Source organism: Bubalus kerabau, chromosome 6 (assembly GCF_029407905.1).
Source record: "Bubalus kerabau isolate K-KA32 ecotype Philippines breed swamp buffalo chromosome 6, PCC_UOA_SB_1v2, whole genome shotgun sequence".
Taxonomy (NCBI): Eukaryota; Metazoa; Chordata; class Mammalia; order Artiodactyla; family Bovidae; genus Bubalus; species Bubalus kerabau.
The window spans coordinates 52,896,198-52,921,325 of record NC_073629.1 but is presented as its reverse complement, the minus strand read 5'-3'; the positions used below and the strand labels follow the sequence as shown (position 1 = coordinate 52,921,325).

The 25,128-nt window shown below is 34.5% G+C and overlaps 1 protein-coding gene across 1 annotated transcript in view; it reads right to left on the bottom strand.

Moving 5' to 3' along the window:
* Positions 1 to 25,128, bottom strand: part of HFM1 (helicase for meiosis 1) — a 114,702-nt gene that overhangs the window by 34,827 nt on the left and 54,747 nt on the right. Inside the window, exons 21-30 of the mRNA XM_055587101.1 lie at positions 22,250 to 22,341; positions 20,702 to 20,808; positions 20,561 to 20,608; positions 14,087 to 14,184; positions 13,874 to 14,002; positions 8,645 to 8,730; positions 8,325 to 8,408; positions 8,043 to 8,200; positions 6,577 to 6,680; positions 5,983 to 6,129 (exon numbers count right to left, since the gene is read on the bottom strand). Coding sequence (XP_055443076.1) covers positions 5,983 to 6,129; positions 6,577 to 6,680; positions 8,043 to 8,200; positions 8,325 to 8,408; positions 8,645 to 8,730; positions 13,874 to 14,002; positions 14,087 to 14,184; positions 20,561 to 20,608; positions 20,702 to 20,808; positions 22,250 to 22,341 — 1,053 coding nt within the window. The remainder of the gene's footprint in view (positions 1 to 5,982; positions 6,130 to 6,576; positions 6,681 to 8,042; positions 8,201 to 8,324; positions 8,409 to 8,644; positions 8,731 to 13,873; positions 14,003 to 14,086; positions 14,185 to 20,560; positions 20,609 to 20,701; positions 20,809 to 22,249; positions 22,342 to 25,128) is intronic.

Below are 25,128 nucleotides of genomic sequence, written 5' to 3'. Positions count from 1 at the left end.
TTCTTCACTTTCTCGATAGTTTCATTTAAAGCACAAAAGTTTTCAATCTTGATAAAGTCCAATTCATCTGCTTTTTTTTTCCCCCTTTGGTTGCCTGAGCTTTGGGTGTCATATCTAATAAACTACTGCCTAATCCAAGGTCATGAAAATATACACCCATGTGTTCTTCTAAGGGTTTTACAGTTTTAACTCTTATCTTTAGGTCACTGATCCATTCAGAGTAAATTTTTATATGTAGGATGAAGTAGAGGTTCAAACTAATGCAACTGGTTATCCAGATGCCTAGCCATTTTTGGTGAAACACTATTTTTTCCCATCTGAATTGTTTTGGCATCTTTGATCAGAATCAATTGACCATAGATGTATACATTTATTTCTATACTTTCAATTATATTCTATTGGTCTATTATTATAGTAGTACTACATTATCTTGGGAATCACTGATGGCTCAAATGATAAAGAATCTGCTTGCAATATGGGAGACCCAGGCTCGATCCCTGGGTTGGTAAGATCCCCTCGAGAAGGAAATGGCAACCCACTCCAGTATTGTTGCCTAGAGAATCCCAAGAACAGAGGAGCATAGAGGGTTATAGTCCATGGGGTCGTAAAGAGTTAGACACAACTGAGTGACTAACAACATAACACAAATACACTACCTTGATTAAGTTTTATAGTAAGTTTTGAAATCAGGAATTGTGAGTCTCCATGTATGTTCGTTTTTTAAAGATTGATTTGGTTATTTTGGGTCCGTTACATTTCAGTATGAATTTTAGAATCAACTTGTAAATTTTCTTTTCTCCAGCTTCAAAAGAAGCTGGAATTTTGAATAGGGATTGCATTGATTTTTTGAAATAATTTGGGAAATATTGCCATCTTAGTGATATTAAGACTTCTAATCCACAAACATGGTATATCTTTCCATCTATTTACATCTTCTTTAATTTCTTTCAATGCTGTTTTATAGTTTGCAGTGCTCACATCTTGCACTGTTAACAAAATTTAACATTTTGTTAAATTTATTAAGTATTTTATTCTTTTTTGATGGGGAGTTTTTAACATTGACTCTGTATCCAGTGATGTTTCTAAATTTATATATTAATTTTAATAGTGTGTCCACAGAGTCTTTTATATTTTCTAGGTACATAATCATGTTGCTTTCAAGTAATGATAGTTTACTTCTTCCTTCCCAATCCTTATCCCTTATATTTCTTTTTCTAAATAGTTGTACTGACTAGGGCTTTTATCACAATATTAAAAAGAAGTAGTAATAGAGAAGACCATTTCATCGTTCTCCATTTAAATAGGAAAGTTTAAAAAATATTTCAATATTGTGTATAACATTTACTATATATTTTTAATAAAAAATTAACACTGGATTTTTGTCAACCTTTTTTTGACATCCATAAAAAGGATCACGTTTTTTTTTTTTCCCTGTTAATGTAAGAATTATATTGATCCATTTTTAAATGCTAAGGCTTTCTTGCACAGGTAGAATAAGCTATACTTAACTGTACTGTATTATGCTTTTTAAATATGTAGCTAGATTCCACTTGCTAATAGTTTGAACAATTTCTCTTTCTTTTAATGTCCTTGCCAAGTTTTGAAATCAAAGTCATGCTGGCTTTTGAAAATTAAAACATTAGAAAATATTCATTTTTTCTAAAAAAGTTTGGGTAAGTTTTACATTGCTGTGCTGTTCTGTGTGCTCAGTCATGTCTGACTCTTTGTGACCCCATGGACTGTACCCCACCAGGCTCCTCTGTCCATGGAATTTTCCAGGCAAGAATAGTAGTGAGTTGCCATTTCTTATTCCAAGCGATCTTCCTGATCCAGGGAGCATAGCCACATCTCTTGTATGGTGGAATATAATATAATCCAGAATCTGCAGATAAAATGTCTGCCATGCAATAAGAACCTATGAAACCTGCAAAGAGGCAGGACCATTTAACTAATATTTAACTATATAAGAAAATGAAGTCATCTGAACCTCAGGATTTCTTTATGGAAAGATCTTTTAAAATTTCCTCAGTTTTATTACTAATGTCAAGACTACTCAGATTTTCTATTTCTTCTGTCAGTTTTGGTAAGATTTCTTCTCAAGGTATTTGTTCCTTTTTACCTAAATTATGTCAAATTTATTGGTAAAGTTATTTATAATATCTTAGCAGATTTTTTATGCCTACAGGATCTGTAATGATATCACCTTTTTCATTCTTGATATTGTTAATTCATGTTTTATCTCTTCATTTTCAGTCTTATGTGGTCTTCTGTGTATTTATCTCTTCTTGGGCTTGCTGAAATTCTGAATCTGTAGCTTGATGTCTTTCACTGTTTTGGAATGTTCTCAGCCTGTCTCTTTGAATACTGCATTTGTCCCATTCTTTCTTTACTCAGACTTTATGCATATGTTAGCATTTTGAGTATTATAGTCTTTTGTGTTCTTTCTATTCTCTTATCTCTGGGCTTCCATTTGGATATTTTCTATTGATATGTCTAACAGTTCATAAATCCTGTGTTTGAACATATCCAAACTAATATTAAACCTACCTAATGAGTTCTTCACTTAAGATACTACATTTTTCAGTTCTAGAAAGTTCATTTAAATATCTATGGAATTCCAATTTTCTGGTGAAAATTTCCATCATTTCATTAATTTTGTATATTTCCTCCCCCTATTTTCTTGAAAATATTAATCACAGTTGTTTTATAATCTTTAAATGCCAACTCTACCATTTGAATCACCTACAGGGCTATTTCATTTTCTTATATAGTTAATTATGAGTCATATGGTCCTGCCTCTTTGCAGGTTTCATAATTTCTTATTGTATGACAGACATTATATCTGCAGATTCTGGATTATGTTATATTCCACCAGCAAGGGTTTGCTTTTTGCTCTGTCAGGAAAACATAGTGAATGGCTGATCCCACAAACTGTGTGATGCAGCCAAAAAAGGTGCAGTTTGGTGCTGTTAACTTGATAAATAACAACTAATTGTGTGTATAATATAGAATAAAGAAGACTAGTGGCATTCTATCATTTTTGTAATCATTGAGAATCAAATTTCTCAGCATGGCAGAAAGGAGATACAGATCATTGAGTATAGATCATTGACTTTAAGGATAAATACTATAGCTCTGAATTTGATTTGGACATTTAACTATAAATAAATTATGTATTTTGTCTTTAAAAACAAAAAAATCACATATTTCATAATTCTGTGCATGGAAAAAGGTAAGAGATAATCTCTCAATGGCAATGAGCTCCTCAAGCACACAAATTATTTATCATGAAAAGAAACCAGGGATCTTTGGAGAAAAGGCTTATTACAGGTCTGAGGCTGGAATTATAAAAGGTAAGCCTAGAACATCATATCATCCCATACAGCACGAAAGCTATCAAAACTACTAAGGACATAGCAAAAGGATTCAGGAGCCAATCTAGTATATCTAGATGGTATCAAGATGATATATCTATGATATTTATGAGTAATCAACAATTTGAACATTAACTCAGTATTGGATAATAATTAGTTACCATTAGTGCAAAGAGTTGGACATGACTGAGCGACTGAACTGAACTGAACTGAAGTGTTCTTGGAGAATCCCAGGGACGGCGGAGCCTGGTGGGCTGCCATCTATGGGGTCACACAGAGTTGGACACGACTGAAGTTACTTAGCAGCAGCAGCAGTTTTTTATGTAATACAGTTATTTTTTTCTTAAATCCTTACAAATATATACTAAAACATTTATGGAGGAAATAATATAATATCTGATTTTCTTCAAAAAAATACAAGGGGAAATATGAACCCTGAGCTGAGAACTGTTTAAGGTGGATGATGGGTACATATACACTTCTTTCTACTCTCTATTTGAATGTTTATTTGAATCTCTATTTGAATGTCCCATGATAAAGAAAAAAAAGTTGTCACCTGCTTTGTCTTATCATATCTGTTAATTCTTGTACATCACTTACTCTCTCCCTAACATAGCCATAAGAATGGAGTGGGTATGTAAAGGGGAAACATATATAAAAACTAGTCAATTTTTTTCACCAAAAATCACCCCAGAAGATTTTTGAGCTTTCTTTGAAGAGAGGAGTACAAATGCTGGAGTGTCTCTTTGGAAGGAGCCTGAGGTCCAGCAGCAGGCTAAGTGAACTTCAGCTGAAAGGAATTGTGACAACGGTATTGAGCCAGCAGGGATATTTCCTGAGGATGCACCCAGATGGTACTGTAGATGGGACCAAGGACGAAAACAGCGACTACACCCTCTTTGATCTAATCCCTGTGGGCCTGCATGTAGTAGCCATCCAAGGGGTGAAGGCCAGCCTCTATGTGGCCATGAATGGTGAAGGTTATCTCTACAGCTCAAGATCAAGCCCTGAGCCTTTGGAGTGGGAGCACTGACTCCAAGACCCTAGACTACCAGAGAACTAACCCTAGGAAGTATCAAATAGTGAGAACTCACACAAAGGAAACCACCTGAATACAAGACCTGGCATCACCCAACCACCAGTAGCACCCTGTGAAGGACATCTCATTTAAACAACAAACAAAACAAAAATACAAACCCAATCATCAGCAGACAGGATTACCACCTTACTCAGCCTTGCCCATCAGAGGAAAAACAACAACAACAAAAAACTCAGCACAAATCTCACCCTATACAAAGCTTACACAAACCACTGGATCAACCCTAGGAGGGCAGAAACCAAAAGGAAGAAAAAAATTCAACCTTGTGGCCTGGGAAAAGGAGACCTCAAACACAATAAATTTTAAAAAAATATTGAAAAGGCAGAGAAATACTACACAAATGAAGGAACAAACTAGAAACACAGAAGTCCAAATAAATAAAGAGGAAATACGAAAATTACCTGAAAAAGAATTCAGAATAATGACAGTAAAGATGATCAAAAATCTCGAAAACAGAATGGAGAAAATGCAAGAATCAATTAACAAAGACATAGAAGAATTAAAGAATAAACATACAGAGACAAATACTACAATTACTGAAAATTAAATACTCTAGAAGGAATCAATAGCAGAATACCTGAAGCAGAAGAATGAATCAGTGAGCTGAAAGATAAAATAATGCAAATAACTTCTGAAGAGCAGAATAAAGCAAAAAAGAATGAAAAGAACTGAGGATAGTCTCGGAGACTTCTGGGACAATATCAAATGCACCACTATTCGAATTATAGGGGTCCCAGAAGAAGAAGAGAAAAAGAAAGGGTATGAGAAAATTTTGAAGAGATTATAGTTGAAAATTTCCCCAACATGGAAAAGAAAATAATCAATCAAGTCCAAGAGGGGCAAAGAGTCCCATATAGGATAAACCCAAGGACAAACATGCCAAGACACATACCAATCAAACTAACAAAGATAGAATAGTAAAAGCAGCAAGGGAAAAGCAACAAGTAACATACAAGGGAAACCTCATACATTTAACAGCTGATCTTTCAACAGAAACTCTGCAGGCCAGAAGGGGATGGCAGGATATATTTAAAGAACAGAAAGGGAAAAACCTACAACCAAGATTACTGTACCCGGCAAGGATCTCATTCAAAACTGATGGAGAAATTAAAAATCACCCCAATTTGACAAATACTAACTATAAGAATTCCTACTATATATTATTAATGCAATTATTAGAAAGCCTAAACATCTAATGCTGGGAGGGATTGGGGGCAGGAGGAGAAGGGGACGACAGAGGATGAGATGGCTGGATGGCATCACCGACTCGATGGACGTTGAGTATGAGTGAACTCTGGGAGTTGGTGATGGACAGGGAGGCCTGGCGTGCTGCAATTCATGGGGTCGCAAAGAGTCAGACATGACTGAGCGACTGAACTGAACTGAACTGAACTGACACATCTAATTCCAGAGTATCTACAATCTAAATGAAGCAATACTATACTGATGATACCATCCCCAGCCTTATACTTGCTTTAATGCAAAACAGGAATAAACACAGATGTTTACCTTTTTTGGGCCCTGCTACAGTAGATCTATCTGAATGTTCAGAATGGGAAATCTCTGTTTCTGATTTTTTTTGTATAATTATTTGATTTCCAAATCTCTTGGGTCCTGAGTAAAAGACTGTAAATTTGCGCTGTATATCAAGTCCAACTGGAAAAAGAAAAAAAAGCATACAAATGCTTAAGTCATATATATTCATGCATGAGATCATTTATTTATTTTTATACCTCTTATATTTTATACTTTGTTGAACTAAAAAGTCTAACAAGTTCAGGAAATAAAAATGTTTTAAAGAAACTTTAAAAAAGTATAACAAGTGAAAAAGTACACATCTGTCATAAAAATAAAAATCAATGCTCCTACAATAATTGAAATTTACCTTAAAAAAGAAAATGTCTATAAATGAACAGACGAAAATTTAATTTTATTATCCTAGTCTACATTACCCAAATACATGAAACTTCCTTTAAAATTATTCATTTTACTTAAATTATTTTTATACAATATCACTTATGTTGTTTTTCTGTTTACATAAAGGAAATTTTTAGTGCTATCATATTTTTTACATTCATGTATTCATTATTTCAATGAACTTACCATATTCTGAACTGATTAGATTTATGCTAAGATCTTCAGATTTAAGAGCTCTCCTCACATCAAACTTTTTAGCCCAATTTCCAGCTTTTAGCAAAACAGAATCCCTGAAAAAAGCAATGTGTCACTTAAATTGTGATCCTGAATGTTAAATGAAATAATAAATTAATCGTCAAGGGCTAATTGACACTAAGGTATACCACATCTGGTAGTAAACTTAAGTCAGTTTCTGAAAACTACTTTCCCCAAGTTCTTTGGATAGGGAAAATGGAATTTCAGTGGAGCTACCATTTCCATAATTTACTTAACTATATGTTCACCCAACAGCTGGTTCTAAGTTGCACACAATCACTTCAGGCCCACCTGTACATATAGTTGTTCTTGATAACCTATGATCTTGCCCTTAAATCACTACCACTTTTAAATGGCTATACATAAGTTACATGGATTTGTGAGAACTTTGAGTATTTTTTAAATGATATGAAATAGTTTGTACCTAATAACATCATATCACCAGCAGTCAATTCTGTGGTTGAACTTATTTTAGCCTCCTATAGTCAAAGTCATTAGATTTACTTGTCACAGAGAATAAAGATTTATATAATTATATATTCTCTGTAAGTGTATTAAGGCTAGTTGCAGGAGAGTAATTATCAGTGAAAAGCATATCTCTTTAGGATCCTTGCATGGGGTGTTTTAGGAAAGTATCTTCCTGTACACTGGCAACAGTTAGTAGATTCCCATTTCACTTAGTACCATCCTGAACTCACAGGTATATTATATGCTTAGGAGCATAGACTCTGGAGTTAGAATGCTGGGCTTCGAATCTAGTTTTTGCTATAGACTACCTATATAACGATTAAACAGTTCAATACCTGGAACTTACTAAGTGCTCAAAAAGTATTAGCTGCAGCTACAACTATTATCCTCAGAATTTGCTTATGACACCCCTGGGAGAAAATATATGAGTATCAGAAAAAAGGCTGAAGTGAAAATTATAGAATGATATGCTACAGAACAAAATATAAGGCAAGGTATCTCCTTCATCTATTGGATCTGGTTGCCTGGATCCTACAGTGGCTCTAGCAGTTAAATTTTAAAACAGAAATAGAAAATATATTTTGAAGATTGCACTCAATCTTCAAAAAAAAGTAATAAGGTCATGAATTATAGAAGAAAAGCAACAAAATAAGAAAGTTCAGCAATACTGAATTAGAGCTACTCCTAAAGGTCATCTATTACTTGTTTCAAACCAACTACTTTATACTTTGTTAATTTGAGTACTAAATAATCTAAAACAGACCTAATATTAATACCTTCTTTAATAGACAATTTCTTTTGTCCCATTATAGAATCAGGAAAATGTAATTTAATTGACCCCACCATTATTTTACTATTCTTTTCTTCAGCAGAATTTTTCTTTTATAATACATGCTTTAAAATAAAATAAATAGAAATTTCATACTTACATAATTTTGTGCTTAAAAACCAGTTGATTATCTGCATCACCTATGATCAAGGTGACATAGTGAGAATTTGATGCTGTTCTTTTAGTTTGTAGCTGTTCAAAGTTTCTTAATATAACAGTCACTAATATTTCTGCCATGGTATCACTGTATCTTGTAATCTTTAAAAAAGGATAGGCATAAAATGTGTTAAAAATAACCTTACTACTTATACTCAGTTCCAAATCAGCTATGGGTAGCTTTATTCCTGAAAATCAAAACATATTAAAAACAGAAAATATTTACCTGTTCCACTTCAAGTTCATATTTTGGTAGATACATCACTGTTTCTTTTATCTGAGTTCCAAAAGGTGGATGTCTATTTAAAATCTAAAACAACATACTTATATCATTATGTTCTTACTACAACACTAAAAACTCTTTTAGTAAAATACCTTTTAGAGTTAATAGTTTTAATACATTTATTACCCAAAATTTTAAATTAAAAATATATAATGACTATGACAGGGAAAATCATTTTTTTAGTAGAAATAAAGATATAAATGTCAGGCTTTGGAATGTATACAGAATTCAAGTAACATTAGGAATAATTAAATATTAAATACCAGCTCAAGTTCCCTTGCATCTGTTTCTTCTATTTTTTTAAAGGAAGTCAAACCTGCATTTACCATAGCATTTGATAATGTTATACCTGTGGAAAATTAATCAAACAGTAGTTTTTAAACAATACATTTTAAACCTACACTTAAATATTTAACATCTATATTACTATAAAATCTGAGAGCAGACTAATGATTTTTAAAGTTTTAAAAAGATAGTCTCAATTGGATTGATTGGTCTGTGACATTATTTGGTTGTTCATATTTATTTTTTCAAACTCAAATAGAACACGCATATGCTTTATAAAGTAAAGAGGAGTTCTTTGATTCACGTGATGTCTCAACCCTTAATTTTACCTTATGTCATCCACAGAGCAAGTACCAAGAAACATCTATGGTTATACTTGTGTGTTTTTTTGTTTTTTTTTTTAAGGCAACATGATTCAGGGATGGAATATTGCTTTATGAAGCTATGGCTCTCTGAGCATTTGTCTTAGAAATTGAGTTCTCTCTCTGTTGCTGTACTAATTTAGGTAATTTTACTCTTCTGCCTAAAATTTCCAATGTCTTTCCATTGCATTTAGAATAAAGTGGCAATTTAAAACTCTCTTACCTAGTGATTTGACCACAGCCTACCTCTCCAATTTAATTTCCTGCCATTCCCCTCTTGCTGACTATACTGCAGCCACATCAACTTTAATTTTGCTCCTTAAACACAAAGAGCTCTTCTGCCTTTGTACATTTTCTGTTTCTTTATGCATTTAAGAAACTGAATTTTTAATTCTTATAATCACATGAATGAATTTAGCCAAATCCTCAAATAGAAAATATTGTCAGAAGTATAAATTTCCAAAGTAGTACCACCTTGTTTAAGGAATATGTATTACTGGGGAGGGTATGATACTCCTTTCCTTACTCAAAGCTGACTATTTTTGAGAATTTCTCTTACTCATTCTTAAGACACAACACCTAGTATTCTTAATTCCTTAATTTTAATTTCCATTTTCCCTTATAACCTTTCCTGAGTTTTAATTTTTAGCTGATAAACACTGTTGAAAATCAACTTGTATTCATTATTTTTTCCTGATGCTCAATTTACTTTTTTGTCTGGATTCTCTCACTTTTCTATTGTATGAATTTTGCTGGGCGATATTTATTTCTTTCTGTTCAGCTGTACTGAGGAAGTGTGAAAAACATGTTTGTGTTCAACAATTTGGAAGGGATAGAATGCAACTGATGCCCAGACTGACAATATTCTAGAAAGTCAGAAAGACTGACTTCTTCAAATATAGTGAAATTTTATTAATAATCATTTTTATGGATAATTCATACTTTAATCATTTTGCTACTGGTGAGCATTTAAGATTATGCAATGATAAATAATTTGTACCTTTGTGGAAGTATTTCTATAAATTTAACTGTTAGTGAAACAGCTGTTTTAAAAAGATTGTGCAATTTAATTGACACTGTTAGACTTAAGCTCCAACCAACACTGCATGAGCATGTTCATGACCTTATTTTATCTCCCCACAAGACTTTAGTTTTTGCTCATTTGGTAAGTGAATATTTTTTCATTTTCACAATTTTATTGACTGAATATAACTGATTTACAATAAACTTGACATGTGATTTCATGTGTTTGTGTATGAGAAACTATCACTATAACCAAGCTAATAAACAACACTATTGCCTCTAAAAGTTTTCTTGTGCCCCTTTGTAATTTGGCCTGCCCTTCCCACACTGTCCCTAAGCAACCACTGATCTGCTTTCTATTACTATTCTATTTTCTAGTCTTTCATTTAAATGTAATTAGTCTGGCTTCTTCTACTCTGTATGATTATATTGTAAGATTCATCCATGTTGTTATTTGTGTCAACACTTCATGCCTTTTTATTACTGAGTATATATATTCATACCATGGGATATAACACTAATTTCCATTTGCCTGTTCATGGATATTTAGGCTGTTTTCAAATGTCTTTGTTACTAGAATTGTGTGTCTACATGGTTTTATTTCTCTTGGGTACCTAATCATGACAGGACCACGTGGCATGGTAGGTTTATGCTGAACTTTTAAAGAAATAATCAAATGGTTTTTCAAAGTGGTTTTAACATTTTACATTTCCACAGTGAGAGTTCCAGTTGAACCGTATTTTCTCCAGCACGCTATCAATTTTTAATTGTGTACTGTGTGTACTGTATAATTTTAAGTGTGCTAAATTAAATTAATAAATTTAATAAAATTTTGATAAATATAATTAAATTAACAAATTTAATTTTAATTGTGTGGATGTGTACTGGTATCACATTGTCATTTTAATTTGCATTTCTCTTATGACTAATGATGTTGAACATCTTCTCGGGTACTTATTTGAGGTACACACATCTTCTTTGGTGATGTCTGTTTCAATCTTTTTGCCCACTGTTTTATTCAGTGGTTTGTCTTATTATATATTCTAAGTACAAGTCCTCCATAACATATATGTTCTGCAGATATTTTCTTACAGTCTGGTGGCTTATTTTCTCTTCTTCCTCCTCCTTCTCTAACAGTATTTTATGAAAAGCAAAGTTTTCAGTTTTGATTAAATCCACTTTTTTCTTTTATAGTTTGTGCTTTTGCACTGTATCTAAGATATCTCTGCCAAATCTAAGATCACTTGTTGCCTCTGAAGATAGAGGAAAAGGGCTATGATCAAGGAATCAAGTATTCTCTAGAAGTTGAAGGCAGGAAAACAGCCTTTCCCTAAGGAAAACAGCCTTGCCAAACCTTGATTTTATCCCAGTGAGACCCACATCAGAAATCTATAGAACTTTAAAGATAATAAATTTCTGGTGCTTTAAGCCACAAAGTTTGTGGTAATTTGTTATAATGGCAGTAGAAAACTAATATAGCATAGTTTTTCTAATTTTAGCTTCTGATTTTTTCTTACTAGTATGTAGAAATAAAATTAATTTTTACACATTGATCTTGTATCCTTCAACCATGCTTAACCTCTCCTACCTTCCGTGGAATTTTCTACACAGATGACCATCTAATCATGTATTAATAAAAACATGTATACTTCTTTCTTTTCTAAACTGTACCCTTTTTATTTCTTTTTCTTGGCTGATTGTACTGGTTAGAACCTCTAGTATAATGTTTACTGGAATTAGTAACAGTGGGCATCCTTATTTCATTCCTGATCTTAGAGGTAAAGCATTCAGTCTTTCACTATTAAATATAATGTTATCTATAGGTTTTTCATAGATGTCCTTCATCAGTTTGAGAAATTTCCTTCCTTTTTAAATTTGTTGAGAGTTTTATTAGAAATGGATTTTGCATCTTGTCAAATTTTTTAACATTACTGAGATGACCATCTGGTATTTTTTAGTTTGTTAATATGATAAATTACACTGATTGACATCAAGTGGTAAACTCATCTTGTATTGCTGGAATAAACCACATTTGGCCATGATATGTTCCCCCTTTTATTTATCACTGGTCCAATTTGTTAAAATTTTATAAAGAATTAGTGCATGTATATTGCTAAGGGCTACTGGTCTGTCCTTTTCTTGAATGTCTTCATTAGGTTTTGGTAACAAGGCAATACTGGCCTCATAGAATGAGTTGGGAACTATCACCCCTCACCCTTTAAATTTTCTGAAAAAGTGTTTAGAATTAATACCGCTTCTTATTTAAATGTTCAGTAGAATTCACCAGTGTAGCCTTCTATGCATCGGGTTTTCTTTGTAAGTTTTAAACCAGAAATTTATTTAATTAATATATCCTACTCATGCTGTTTCTTCTTGAGTGGTCTCTGTCAATTTGTGTTTTCAAAGAATTTTCCCATTTCATCAAAGTTGAGGAATTTAATGATATAAGGTGTTTTATAACATTTTCTTTCTATCATTTTGTTATCTATAAGATCTATAGTTATATCTCACATTTTTGTTATTGGAAATTTGTATCTTTTCTCTTTATTTCTTGATCAGTCTGACTAGAGTATTAATGATTTTAAAATAATCATGTTTTTGTTTCATTTATATTTTTGTTTTTAATTTATTTATGTTCTTTCAAAATTATTTCTTATTTTCTGCCCACTTTGGGCTTAATTTGCTCTTTTTCTCATAACATGGAAACTGAAATCACTGTTTTGAGACCTTTCTACTTTTCTAAGATAAGTGTTTTAGTGCTATAATATTAATAACCATTTTACCTAAGTTCAAAATTTTCTGAAAGTTGTGATTTCCTAAATGTTGTACGTAACCTCCTCCCTAATTCAGAAATCTTGTATTTGTGGAGTGGGTGTGGCATTTGCTTTGCCACGACTTATATACTGACAAGAAGGTGAGCCATTAATCAAGAAACTTTCTATTTTGACCTTACTTTCACGATCCAATCTCCACCTTCACCCCAGCTCCCAGGACTGATTTCCCTCACTGATCTCAAACTTCAAAGAAATACAAAGTAGTATTTCCTCACAAAATAGTTAGAGATCTTTGTTCTAAGGAATAATCAGAGAACCCTTAGCAACCCATTATCTAAAATTTTAATGTCCCCAAGATGCATATAAAGTTATACAGTTAATAAGACTATCAGTCATGAAAAAACAACTGTCTTTTTGGAGTCCTAGCTATCTAAGAAGGAGTAGGGTCACAAAGCCAGACACCAAACTGGAAAATTCCAAAGTGTTTGAGGCATATCCCAGTCTTTGTAAATAGCACCCTCTAGAGTTTTTCAGTTCGTGTTCTGAGCTAGATCCCAACAGGAAATAAATTTGTTTACAAAATTTTATAGTATCTCTATGAAAATCAGTACTAACACTGAAATGTTACTGAAAAAAGACGAAAAGGTACAAATAAGTGGCATAATTTTTTGTAATGAATTAGGAATGACCAGGACTGCTAGCTCTGTACCTTGTCATTGAGATCAAAACCAAATAGTCATAAAAGTAGAAGAAAGAACACAATATAGTTACCTAGTTACTAAAACAAAATTTCACTCTTGGTTTCAGAACAAATTTTAAAATAAGAGTATTCATTTTTGTTAGATTTCCAAATTGATTTCAAATGAATTCTTTAAGCAGAAGAAAATGAAAATCAGATTTTCAAGAGAAGGAAAGTACAGTAACTTACTTAGGCCCATAGGCACACTTTTCCTTAAAGGTCTACCATCATAGAACAATTTTCCTAACAGTGAAATACAAAAATAAATTGCAGACATTGATACACTGCCTACCTGTACTCAGTACCTACCAATTTTTTCCAGCTGTTTGGATACATGTGGAGAGTTTTCCCAAAGTTTACATCTAAAACATTTAGCTAAAATCAAACTGTTCAATAATACAGCAAACTTTTCTTGAGTAGCCACAAAATCTGATAACCCTAAAAAAAAAAAGTTTCCAGTATTAAATCTAGTATACTATTTTACTGGGAAAATATTGAAAATCTAATAAGCCTATAACATACATCTTGTAATTCGTGAGCCATTTCTGAAAATCTTTGCAGTATCTTGCGTCAAAGCAAAGTCTTGTACGGGAATGCATCCTAGCTGAGCCTGAATAAGACTGGGGAAAGAAGAAATTTCATTATTTCTTTTTAAAAGTTACTATCTCACAATATTTGACACAGTGACTGAAGTCTGTCTTCTTAAAATTCCTCTCTGCCTTGATTTCTGTGACATTATACAGCTCTGTATCTTTTATCATTATTGTTGCAAGTCATTGTTGACTTCCTCTTCCCAACCTCTGAAAAGTCAGTTCTTATTTCTCTACTCCTCTTTATTCACTCAACCTCTCTTTTTCTAAAAAAAAATCTCATTTCTTCTCAAGACTTTCATTATAATCTCTAGACTGATAAATTTCAAGTGATCATAGGGCACTTGTACTTAGACTGTTTTTTCTTTCTACCTCAATACATCTAAAATTGTTTTCATATTCTTCTCCAATGCAGCTCTGTCTTTGAACTTTACTATATATAAGTATTATAGAAAACAACACAATTTATATAATCAACAAATATTTATTAAGTGCCTACTGAGTTATAAAGCATCCTGTTAGGTGCTGAAGATTCTGTTCAACATTTGAAGGTTAGTAGCTTATTAGTCGGAGAAGGCAACGGCACCCCACTCCAGTACTCTTGCCTGGAAAATCCCATGGACGGAGGAGCCTGCTAGGCTGCAGTCCATGGGGTCGCTAAGAGTCGGACACGACTGAGCGACTTCACTTTCACTTTTCACCTTCATGCATTGGAGAAGGAAATGGCAACCCACTCCGGTGTTCTTGCCTGGAGAATCCCAGGGACGGGGGAGCCTGGTGGGCTGCAGTCTATGGGGTCGCACAGAGTCGGACACGACTGAAGCGACGCAGCAGCAGCTTATTAGTTGATTATTAGAAACAAGCAGTTGCTTGGCTATAAAAATTTGAGTGGTGGTAAGAGGGGAGAAAAGGAGTTATTATCTATTGTAACTACTGTATCTCAGGTCTTTGCTACCTCTTTTGTCTGTTTACTTATCTAACCAGGCCTTGATATGCAAATCCCCCTAAGATTCTAACTAAAATCATTAGACTCGTATGTTCTGGGGGGGATCTCTTATAAGATCAAAAACTGGTATACAAAGACAAAGGGTAGAATAGTTATATTTCATGGCTTGCCTTTAGTAGACAATATATGAAAATAGAAAGAAGCAACTAACTCACATCTCAGAACGGATGTATATAGCTGAAACTATAGACTAATTGGGGCTTCCCTGGTGGTTCAGTGGTAAAGGACTTGTCTGCCAATGCAAGAGACATGGATTTGATCCCTGGGTCAGGAAGATCCTCTGGAGAAGGAAATGGTAACCCACTCCAGTATTCCTGCCTCGGAAATCTCATGGACAGAGAAGCCTAGCAGGCTACAGTCCATGGAGTTACAAAAGAGTGGACAGGACTAAACAACAACATAACAGGCTAATTATTTTTTGGCTACAATATATGCCTCTGAAAATTATTCTGTTACATCTATTTAGAAATGGTTATACACCCCAGTGTTCACAGCAGCATTATTTACAATCACCAAACAGAAGCAACCTAAGTGTCCATCAATAGACGGATGGATAAAGATTGTGGTACATAAATATACACTCCAGTATTCTTGCCTGAAGGATCCCCATAGACAGAGGAGCCTGGCAGGCTACAGTCCATGGAGTTGCAAAGAGTTGGACATGACTGAGCGACTAAGAACAGCACAGCATGCTAAGTCAAATAATTCAGACACAGAAAGACAATTATTATATAATATCACTTTTATGTGGTATCTAAAAAATACAACAAATTAGTGAATAAAGCAAAAAAAAAAAAAAGAAAGAAACAGATTCACGGATTCAAAGAACAAACTAGTGATTACCAGTGTCGAGAGAGATGGGGGCAGGGCAATATAAGGGTAGGAGGAATATAGAATTATTATGGCATTATATGAAATCATGTGTGTGAAACTTCTGAAAATTGTAAAGCACTGGCAGGAAAGCTATGACAAACCTAGACAGTGTGTTAAAAAGCAAAGATATCACTTTGCTGACAAAGATCCATATAGTCAAAGCTATGGACATGGAAGCAACCTAGATGTCCATCGGCAGATGAATGGATAAGAAAGTTGTGGTACATATACACAATGGAATATTATTCAGCGATTAAAAAGAACACATTTGAATCAGTTCTAATGAGATGGATGAAACTGGAGCCTATTATACAGAGTGAAGTAATTCAGAAAGAAAAGCAAAAATAGAGTATATTAATGCATATATATGGAATTTAGAAAGAGGGTAACGGTGACTCTATATGCAAGATGGCAAAAGAGACACAGATGTAAGGAACACACTTTTGGACTCAGTGGGAGAAGGCGAGGGTGAGATGATTTGAGAGAATGGCACTGAAACATGTATATTATCATATGTGAAAGAGATTGCCAGTCCAGGTTCGATGCATGAGACAGGATGCTCAGGGCTGGTGCACTGGGATGACCCTGAGGGATGAGATGGGGAGGGAGGTGGGAGGGAGGCTCAGGGTGGGGAACACATGTACACCCATGAGGCTCAGGATGGGGAACACATGTACACCCATGTCCGATTCATGTCAATGTATGGCAAAAATCACTACAATATTGTAAAGTAATGAGCCTCCAATTAAAAAAAAATTAAAGAAGAAATATAAAACCTAAATGATGAGTTATAAAATATCACAGAAAGATCTGAGTAGATGACTAGAGATATCATACTTTTAGATTTCAGTACTGAGAAAGAAGAATTCTTCCACAAACTAATCTATAAAACCAATTTCAAAAGGACTTTTCCTAGATCTTGACAAACTGATTCTAAAGTTCATAGGGAGGAAAAATGCAGGAATATTCAAAATGTTTTTTAAAGAACAGTAAGAATGGACTTGCCTTACCAGATAACAAAACATGCAATAAAATGGTAGTAAGTAAAGCAATGTGGTATTGTCATAGCAACAAAATAAACAGACTAACAGTAAGTGTCCAGAATCACACCCTTAGGAATTTAGTTTATGTGAAGATGGCATTCCAAATAAATCGGCAAAGAGAGAAAGACAACATATTTATTAAACCCTCCTGACTGTCTTTCAGGGATGAAATATAATTAAATTCTTAATTCATATCACACATAAAAATTAACTCCAAACCTATGAGAAGCCTTCAGATAAAAATCAAATGATTTTAAAGTATTAGAAGAGATGATAGGAAAAGTCCTATGATCTTAGGATATGTGGCAGACTGCTTTATGTACGTAACACTCATTTTCTATTTCCATCTTAATAGCAGAATCCTAATTTTAATAAAGGCACAGTAACAACAAGACATTTCTCTGTCTCCTTTGCACTTGGCTCTAGCCATGTACTCAGTGTGAAAGTGTTATCTGAGACTTCCAAGAAACCTATTGAAAAGAGAAAGGATATTCAAGTGTAATAATGGCTGAAGCTCTAGCAGTCATTATGGACAATAGAAGTCATGTGTGGGAAAGCAAGGCAGAAAGACAGGAATACAGATTTGAAAATTTTTTAATATAATTTTTCACTCATTAGATTAACAAAACTTCAAAGATACAAAACAAGTATTGGGAGGATGAATGGGAATCATTCTTTTTACACTGTGGATGACAACTGTAAATAAGAGAAGCTTTTTAAATGCAATTTGCATTAAATATTAAATCTTCTCATGTATATCCTTTCACCTGGAAATTCTTGAATAATATGGCATAAATATAAGGAAGTTCATTTCAGCCTTATTTAATTATTTAATATTTTAATTTTATATTTTATATATTTTTATATTAATTTATAATAATTTTATATATTAATTAATATTAAGTAATTAATAATTTAATTATTTAATAGCAAAAATTTATAAGCCATCTAACTCTTCATCAATAAAGGAGTGGTTAAAAATTACAGTATGTTCATACTATAGAATACATTGCTGTTAAAATATACATTAGTATTAAAATAAATGAGATTAACATGTGTAGGTACTGATATAGAATCTTCATATCACAAGAGCAATAATTACAGTAAGATCTTTTTATATAGACATAACATGTCTATTAGCACATATTAAATATATATGTACTAAATAAATAGAAAGGATATTGGAATGACCCACAGAAAACTACTGATAATAGTTACTTCTGGGGGTCAAAGGATTTTTTGCTTTATAAATTTTAATTTTGAATCTTTAAAAATGAATCTATGCATTACTTATTATAAAGGTAATTTATATAAGAATTATATAAGAAACAAATATGAAAAGAAATCACTGATTTGGAAACACATCCTATAAGCTCACTGACAAATACCAATCAAAGAAAACAGAGCTAATCCTGAAGAAGACAGACCTCAGAATTATGAAAAATTAAAAAACAGTGATAAAGGGCAGAAAGTTGAAGGATAAAATTTTAAAATTAAGAGGATTAACACTTGGCTGTAAAAGAACCGATCTGAAATTCAGCAAAGTAATAAGAATATGAGAGAGACATCAAAGTGGTAAATATTAGCCTTCATTACCCACCAAAAGACTGTACATTTTAGATTAAGAAAATGCCTCCCAGACAGTCACTCTTCCTAGTCAAGTAGTGACATAAGGTGGAAAATTAAAAAAGGAAGCTAATTTATGATACATATGTGAGCATGTGTGCCAAGTTGCTTCAGTTGTGTTGATTCTTTGCAACCGTATGGACTGTAGCCCTCCAGGCTCCTTTGTCCATGGGACTCTCCAGCCAAGAATACTGGAGTGGGCTGCCATGCCCTCCTTCAGGAGCTCTTCTTGACCCTCAGGAATTGAACCTGATCTCTTACATCTCCTGCACTGGCAGGTGGGTTCTTTACCACGTGCGCCACCTGGGAAGCCCTATGATACATATAGAAATAATTAGAAAGTCATGAATTTTAAGAATCTGACAGTCCTAATCAAAAGAATGCATGATCCAATCTAAGGCAAGGTGTAAGTGAAAGCATTAAAATTGCAAATATAGTGTTCCCAACAAGATGCTTATGCAAAAATACCTTGATTTAATTTGACTCAGTAGTTAATGCAACGGGGTATATTGAGAAATCCATTGTGACACTCAAGAGACCTAGATTCTAATTCTACAGCTGTCCTCAGTATAGCACCATAACCTCAAGCAAGTCAGAACTTACCTAGGCATCACTTACTTCATTTATAAAATGAGAGGATTTGGGTACATGATCTCTAAGTTCTGTATGATCTCTAGGGATATTTAAATTTCTAGAGAAATATGGCTAAGAAACAGAACACTAACTTCTGCCCTCCAAGCTATAGATCTGCCTGAGGAATAAGTATACAACAGTGAGAAGTTTGTTTCTGAGATGTCAAGGTATTTGGGAGATAAAGTTTAATAAGACTTTAGGAAGTATCCTAGAGAAAGAGTGACCTCCTTTAGCTAAGGAGACAAAAGGAAATTCTTTGGCCAACTGGTTTTATTGAGCCCCATGAAAAAAAAATCATGTTTACTTGAACTCACGTGATCTAAATCAAGTTGTTTAACACTAAGATATAACTACTTAGAAAACCAAGCACTTGGCATCCAGAAAAAGTATCATTGCCTGTGTGACTGCAAACCCAGTAAAGTCATTACAAGCTACAATGTAATTTTAGTTTACTCTTCCAATTACTCTCCTCTATACAGACTTCCCATTGCTGGCATAACAGTCACCCCATTATCACATATGCATTCCTTCACTCAGGTTATTTCTTTTAATATGTCTTTCCAAGGCAATGGCACCCCACTCCAGTACTCTTGCCTGGAAAGTCCCATGGACGGGGGAGCCTGGTAGGCTGCAGTCCATGGGGTCGCTAAGAGTCGGACACGACTGAGCGACTTCACTTTCACTTTTCACTTTCATACATTGGAGAAGGAAATGGCAACCCACTCCAGTGTTCTTGCCTGGAGAGTCCCAGGGACGGGGGAGCCTGGTGGGCTGCCATCTCTGGGGTCGCACAGAGTTGGACACGACTGAAGCGACTTAGCAGCAGCAGCAGCAGAACATCATTAATGTTCTACAGACATTGTCTATATGTGTTTTCATACCGTCCATTATTTTTATACACATGGTTCTCATTCAAGCCAACTTGAAAGTTCTTGTAGATGAGAAGCACATCTTCTTTCTATTGTCTACCATGCCTCAACAGATCACACTCTCAGTGTTTGTTGATTTAAAAATTCACAAGTTATCTTTTTAAATTAAAGACTTGAGAGTTTGGAGAAATTAATTTTACATCTGCATGCTGACTCCTCATTCTTATGTAAATGTTCTTTCTTTGTATTAAGGAAAACAAATTTAAAATGTTTTAAACTTATAAAATACCTTCATAAATATGAATCATGGACAAGTAATCAATATTTTAAGACATTTAACAATTAATTTTCTTTACCAATTTACTTTCATTTCTCTTGTTTTAATCCTTCCTTCCATTGGAAATCTGGAAATAAACAAGGCAAACTTTTATTATTATTACTTATTTTAGCTGAATGAAACCTTTTTAAAAATTATTTAAAACATTTAATTTCTGTACCTGATAGTTGTCCGATTTGGATCTTTGTTCAAAGTATTCAATGCTTTCTTTTCATTTATTCTTAATTGTACATCTAGAAATTCCTTGCAGCTGGCTATCATTGTGACCTATAAAATTTCAGCATTTGTTCATTTGGTTATGTCCATTCTTTACTTCTTTTCTCTCATTTATTTTTCTGTACTTATTTATTTTTAATGCTGCTTTGGGACATCACATTTAGCACATTTTGCCTTATACATTTTGCTTCTTTAAGGATTCATTCCTTCACTGACAAATATTTACAAACACCTGTTATATATGCCAGACACTCTGCTACACACTGGCTCTGTACCATTAAGATTGTAAAGATTAACAAGATGAAATTTAAAATATTCAGCCTAGCATGTAGCATATGATAAGCACTCAATAAATGAAGATTTCATTACTACCACTATTACTACTGTTATATTATTGTTCAGGCTTCTATAGTTTGCAAATGGTTATACTTACTGAGGATAATTTTTTAATGAAAAAGAATGATGTTGGTATAAAGAAATTTGTATTCAAGAACCTACCTAATTCTCCCAGATGATTTTGAGCAAAGCACTCTGCTTTGAGTTCTCACACCTGTAAAATGAAACTAGCACCTTTTCTAATTCTAATTCTCTTTTACACTTACAGAACTCAAAATCAGATGGGTTAATGTTAACTCTTGATTTCTTCTCAGTTAAGAATAATATTCAACACAACACTGTAAATCAACTATACTTCAATAAAAAGTAAATTAGAAGAGTATTTACATGAAAATACAAGCCTTCTACTCATCAATTTTTGTATAAATTTTAGTATCAATATAATAATCTTATTGCAATAATCAACTTAGATATTTTAAATAGTTTAAATTTGGGAATAAATATAAAAGTCATGTTTCATGTTCATATTCCCAGTTAAGGAAGGAAGGAGCAATATAGTTTTATAGGTGCCAAAAATATGACTATGCTTTTATTCACTGCTGTAGCTACAAAGGTACCCCACTGGCAATATTTTAGGACAGCCTGTTTTTAATTCCAATTTTCTCCAAAATTAGTTATTTTTTCTGGCCTATCACCAATACTATTCTCTTTCTACAGTTATTGTTATCCTGATGCAAAGGATTTAGGGAAGAGTTGCAAGTAAGAGGCATGTGTCTTTCATTCATGGCAGACTTTCCTAATATATCATGCCACACCATCTTGGAATCTTTCTCAACATACTATACTTGGTAGCCACTACTAAGGTAATCAGAATTATCACATAAGTTGAAAGGTAGCTGCTATCCTTTCTTCGGGTATGTATATAAATTTTCTTAGCCCTAATACAAAGATGCTATTGGAAATATATTCTAAGGAGTAATATTCCATATTTTACAGTTAAAGACGAATAAAGAGGAAAATATATGCACTACTAGAAATGCTTTCTTTTCTGCTCATTTATTCTTAAATTGCAGGAGATATACAAATCAGTTGTTTCCCCCAATAGTATTTTATACTATATCACTGTATACTTATTTTCTTGTGAAAATTAATTTACCAGATCTGATAAAGTTTCTTTTCCACTGATTGTACAAAATTTCTTCACTGTCTCAAATGTAATATAATACCAAGCCATCAATCTTCCTGCCTCTGTAGAGAGAGATGGAAAAAATAAACATTCCAAATCAGCTGATACAACTTGCATTTTCATCAGTTTAATACACATTTCTTTAGCTTATGACCAACCTAGATAGCATATTCAAAAGCAGAGGCATTACTTTGCCAACAAAGGTCTGTCTAGTCAAGGCTATGGTTTTTCCAGTAGTCATGTATGGATGTGAGAGTTGGACTGTGAAGAAGGCTGAGCACCGAAGAATTGATGCTTTTGAACTGTGGTGTTGGAGAAGACTCTTGAGAGTCCCTTGGACTGCAAGGAGATCCAACCAGTCCATTCTGAAGATCAGCCCTGGGATTTCTTTGGAAGGAATGATGCTAAAGCTGAAACTCCAGTACTTTGGCCACCTCATGCGAAGAGTTGCCTCATTGGAAAAGACTGTGATGCTGGGAGGGATTGGGGGCAGGAGGAGAAGGGGACAACAGAGGATGAGATGGCTGGATGGCATCACTGACTCGATGGATGTGAGTCTGGGTGAACTCTGGGAGTTGGTGATGGACAGGGAGGCCTGGCATGCTGCGATTCATGGGGTCACAAAGAGTCGGACACGACTGAGTGATTGAACTGAACTGTGCCTTTAATAGCATCAGGTACAAAAGACACCACTTAAAATTCTTGAGCATTATTTTAATGAAATTGGAATTTGAAACTAAATTGTTTTAGAAATAAAACATTAGGTTGGCTGAGGGTAGGAGGATGGGCAGAGTGAGGATAAGTAATTGATGAAATGGAATTCATTTAAAAGGTTACTGGCTTCAATTATAAGTTGTCAAAAACAGCACAAAGAATTTCAAGTCTTGTGAACACACAGAAAACAGCTGAGAAGAGGAAAATGGTATACTGCTTCTCAAGGTAAGGTCTATTCTTTACCTATGTGCTACAGGTTTTGCTGAAGAATAAAGAATGTGACATTCCATCACTTAGAGCCATCAAGAACAAGGTACAGTGGACAGAACTTAGACTCAGGAATAGCCACTTTCTCAGTTAGGAGTCTAGTGAACATGTTCAGCCAAAACATGAGTAATGTAGTGGTTCATAAAAGTGAGATTCTAAGAGCTGTATGTGAGACAGTGAGAATATGACTACCAAGGGAACTAGTATACATTATATTTGAAAGTGAAAGTCGCTCAGTCTTGTCCGGCTCTTTGTGACCCCATGGACCATACAGTCCATGGCATTCTCCAGGCCAGAATACTGGAGTGGGTAGCTATTTCCTTCTCCAGGGGATCTTCTCAACCCAGGTCTCCTGTATTGCAGGCGGATTCTTTACCACCTGAGCCATGCTCCTCTTATCCTGTGCTGTGTTGTGCTAAGTTGCTTCAGTCGTGTCTGACTCTGTGTGACCCTATGAACTGCAACCCACCAGGCTTCTCTGTCCATGGGATTCTCCAGGCAAAGAGTACTGGAGTGGGTTGCCATGCCCTCCTCCAGGGGATCTTCCTGACCTAGGGATCAAACCCATGTCTCTTATGTCTCCTGCATTGGCAGGTGGGTTCTTCACCACTAGAGTCACCTGGGAAGCCCCTTCTTATCCTAGATGTTTATAAATTACTATAGGGTATCTCCCCACCTGATCTGCCTCTTAAGAAATTTGTATGCAGGTCAGGAAGCAACAGTTAGAAATGAACATGGAACAACAGACTGGTTCCAAATACGAAAAGGAGTACATCAAGGCTGTATATTGTCACCCTGCTTATTTAACTTATATGCAGAGTACATCATGAGAAACGCTGGACTGGAAGAAACACAAGCTGGAATCAAGATTGCTGGGAGAAATATCAATAACCTCAGATATGCAGATGACACCACCCTTATGGCAGAAAGTGAAAAGGAACTAAAAAGCCTCTTGATGAAGGTGAAAGAGGAGAGTGAAAAAGTTGGCTTAAGGCTCAACATTCAGAAAACAAAGATCATGGCATCTGGTCCCATCACTTCATGGGAAATAGATGGGGAAACAGTGGAAACAGTGTCAGACTTTATTTTTATGGGCTCCAAAATCACTGCAGATGGTGACTGCAGCCATGAAATTAAAAGACACTTACTCCTTGGAAGGAAAGTTATGACCAACCTAGATAGCATATTCAAAAGCAGAGACATTACTTTGCCAACAAAGGTTCATCTAGTCAAGGCTATGGTTTTTCCTGTGGTCATGTATGGATGTGAGAGTTGGACTGTGAAGAAGGCTGAGCACCGAAGAATTGATGCTTTTGAACTGTGGTGTTGGAGAAGGCTCTTGAGAGTCCCTTGGACTGCAAGGAGATCCATCCAGTCCATTCTGAAGATCAGCCCTGGGATTTCTTTGGAAGGAATGATGCTAAAGCTGAAACTCCAGTACTTTGGCCACCTCATGCGAAGAGTTGACTCATTGGAAAAGACTGTGATGCTGGGAGGGATTGGGGGCAAGAGGAGAAGGGGACGACAAAGGATGAGATGGCTGGATGGCATCACTGACTCGATGGACGTGAGTCTGAGTGAACTCCGGGAGTTGGTGATGGACAGGGAGGCCTGGCGTGCTGTGATTCATGGGGTCGCAAAGAGTCGGACACGACTGGGCGACTGATCTGATCTGATCTCCCTTCTGGTGAAAATGAAAGTTTTTGAGAAAAGGCTTATATTTGCTGGCTGATTAGTAAGAATGAAAGTTACCTAGCTAAGGTATATAAATAACCTAGAAATGAAACTATGAAGAAAATGAGTCAAGGGAGACAGAATGGAAAGAATTTTAAAAGAATTGCAAGTGAAGAGAGAAAATAAAGAGACAA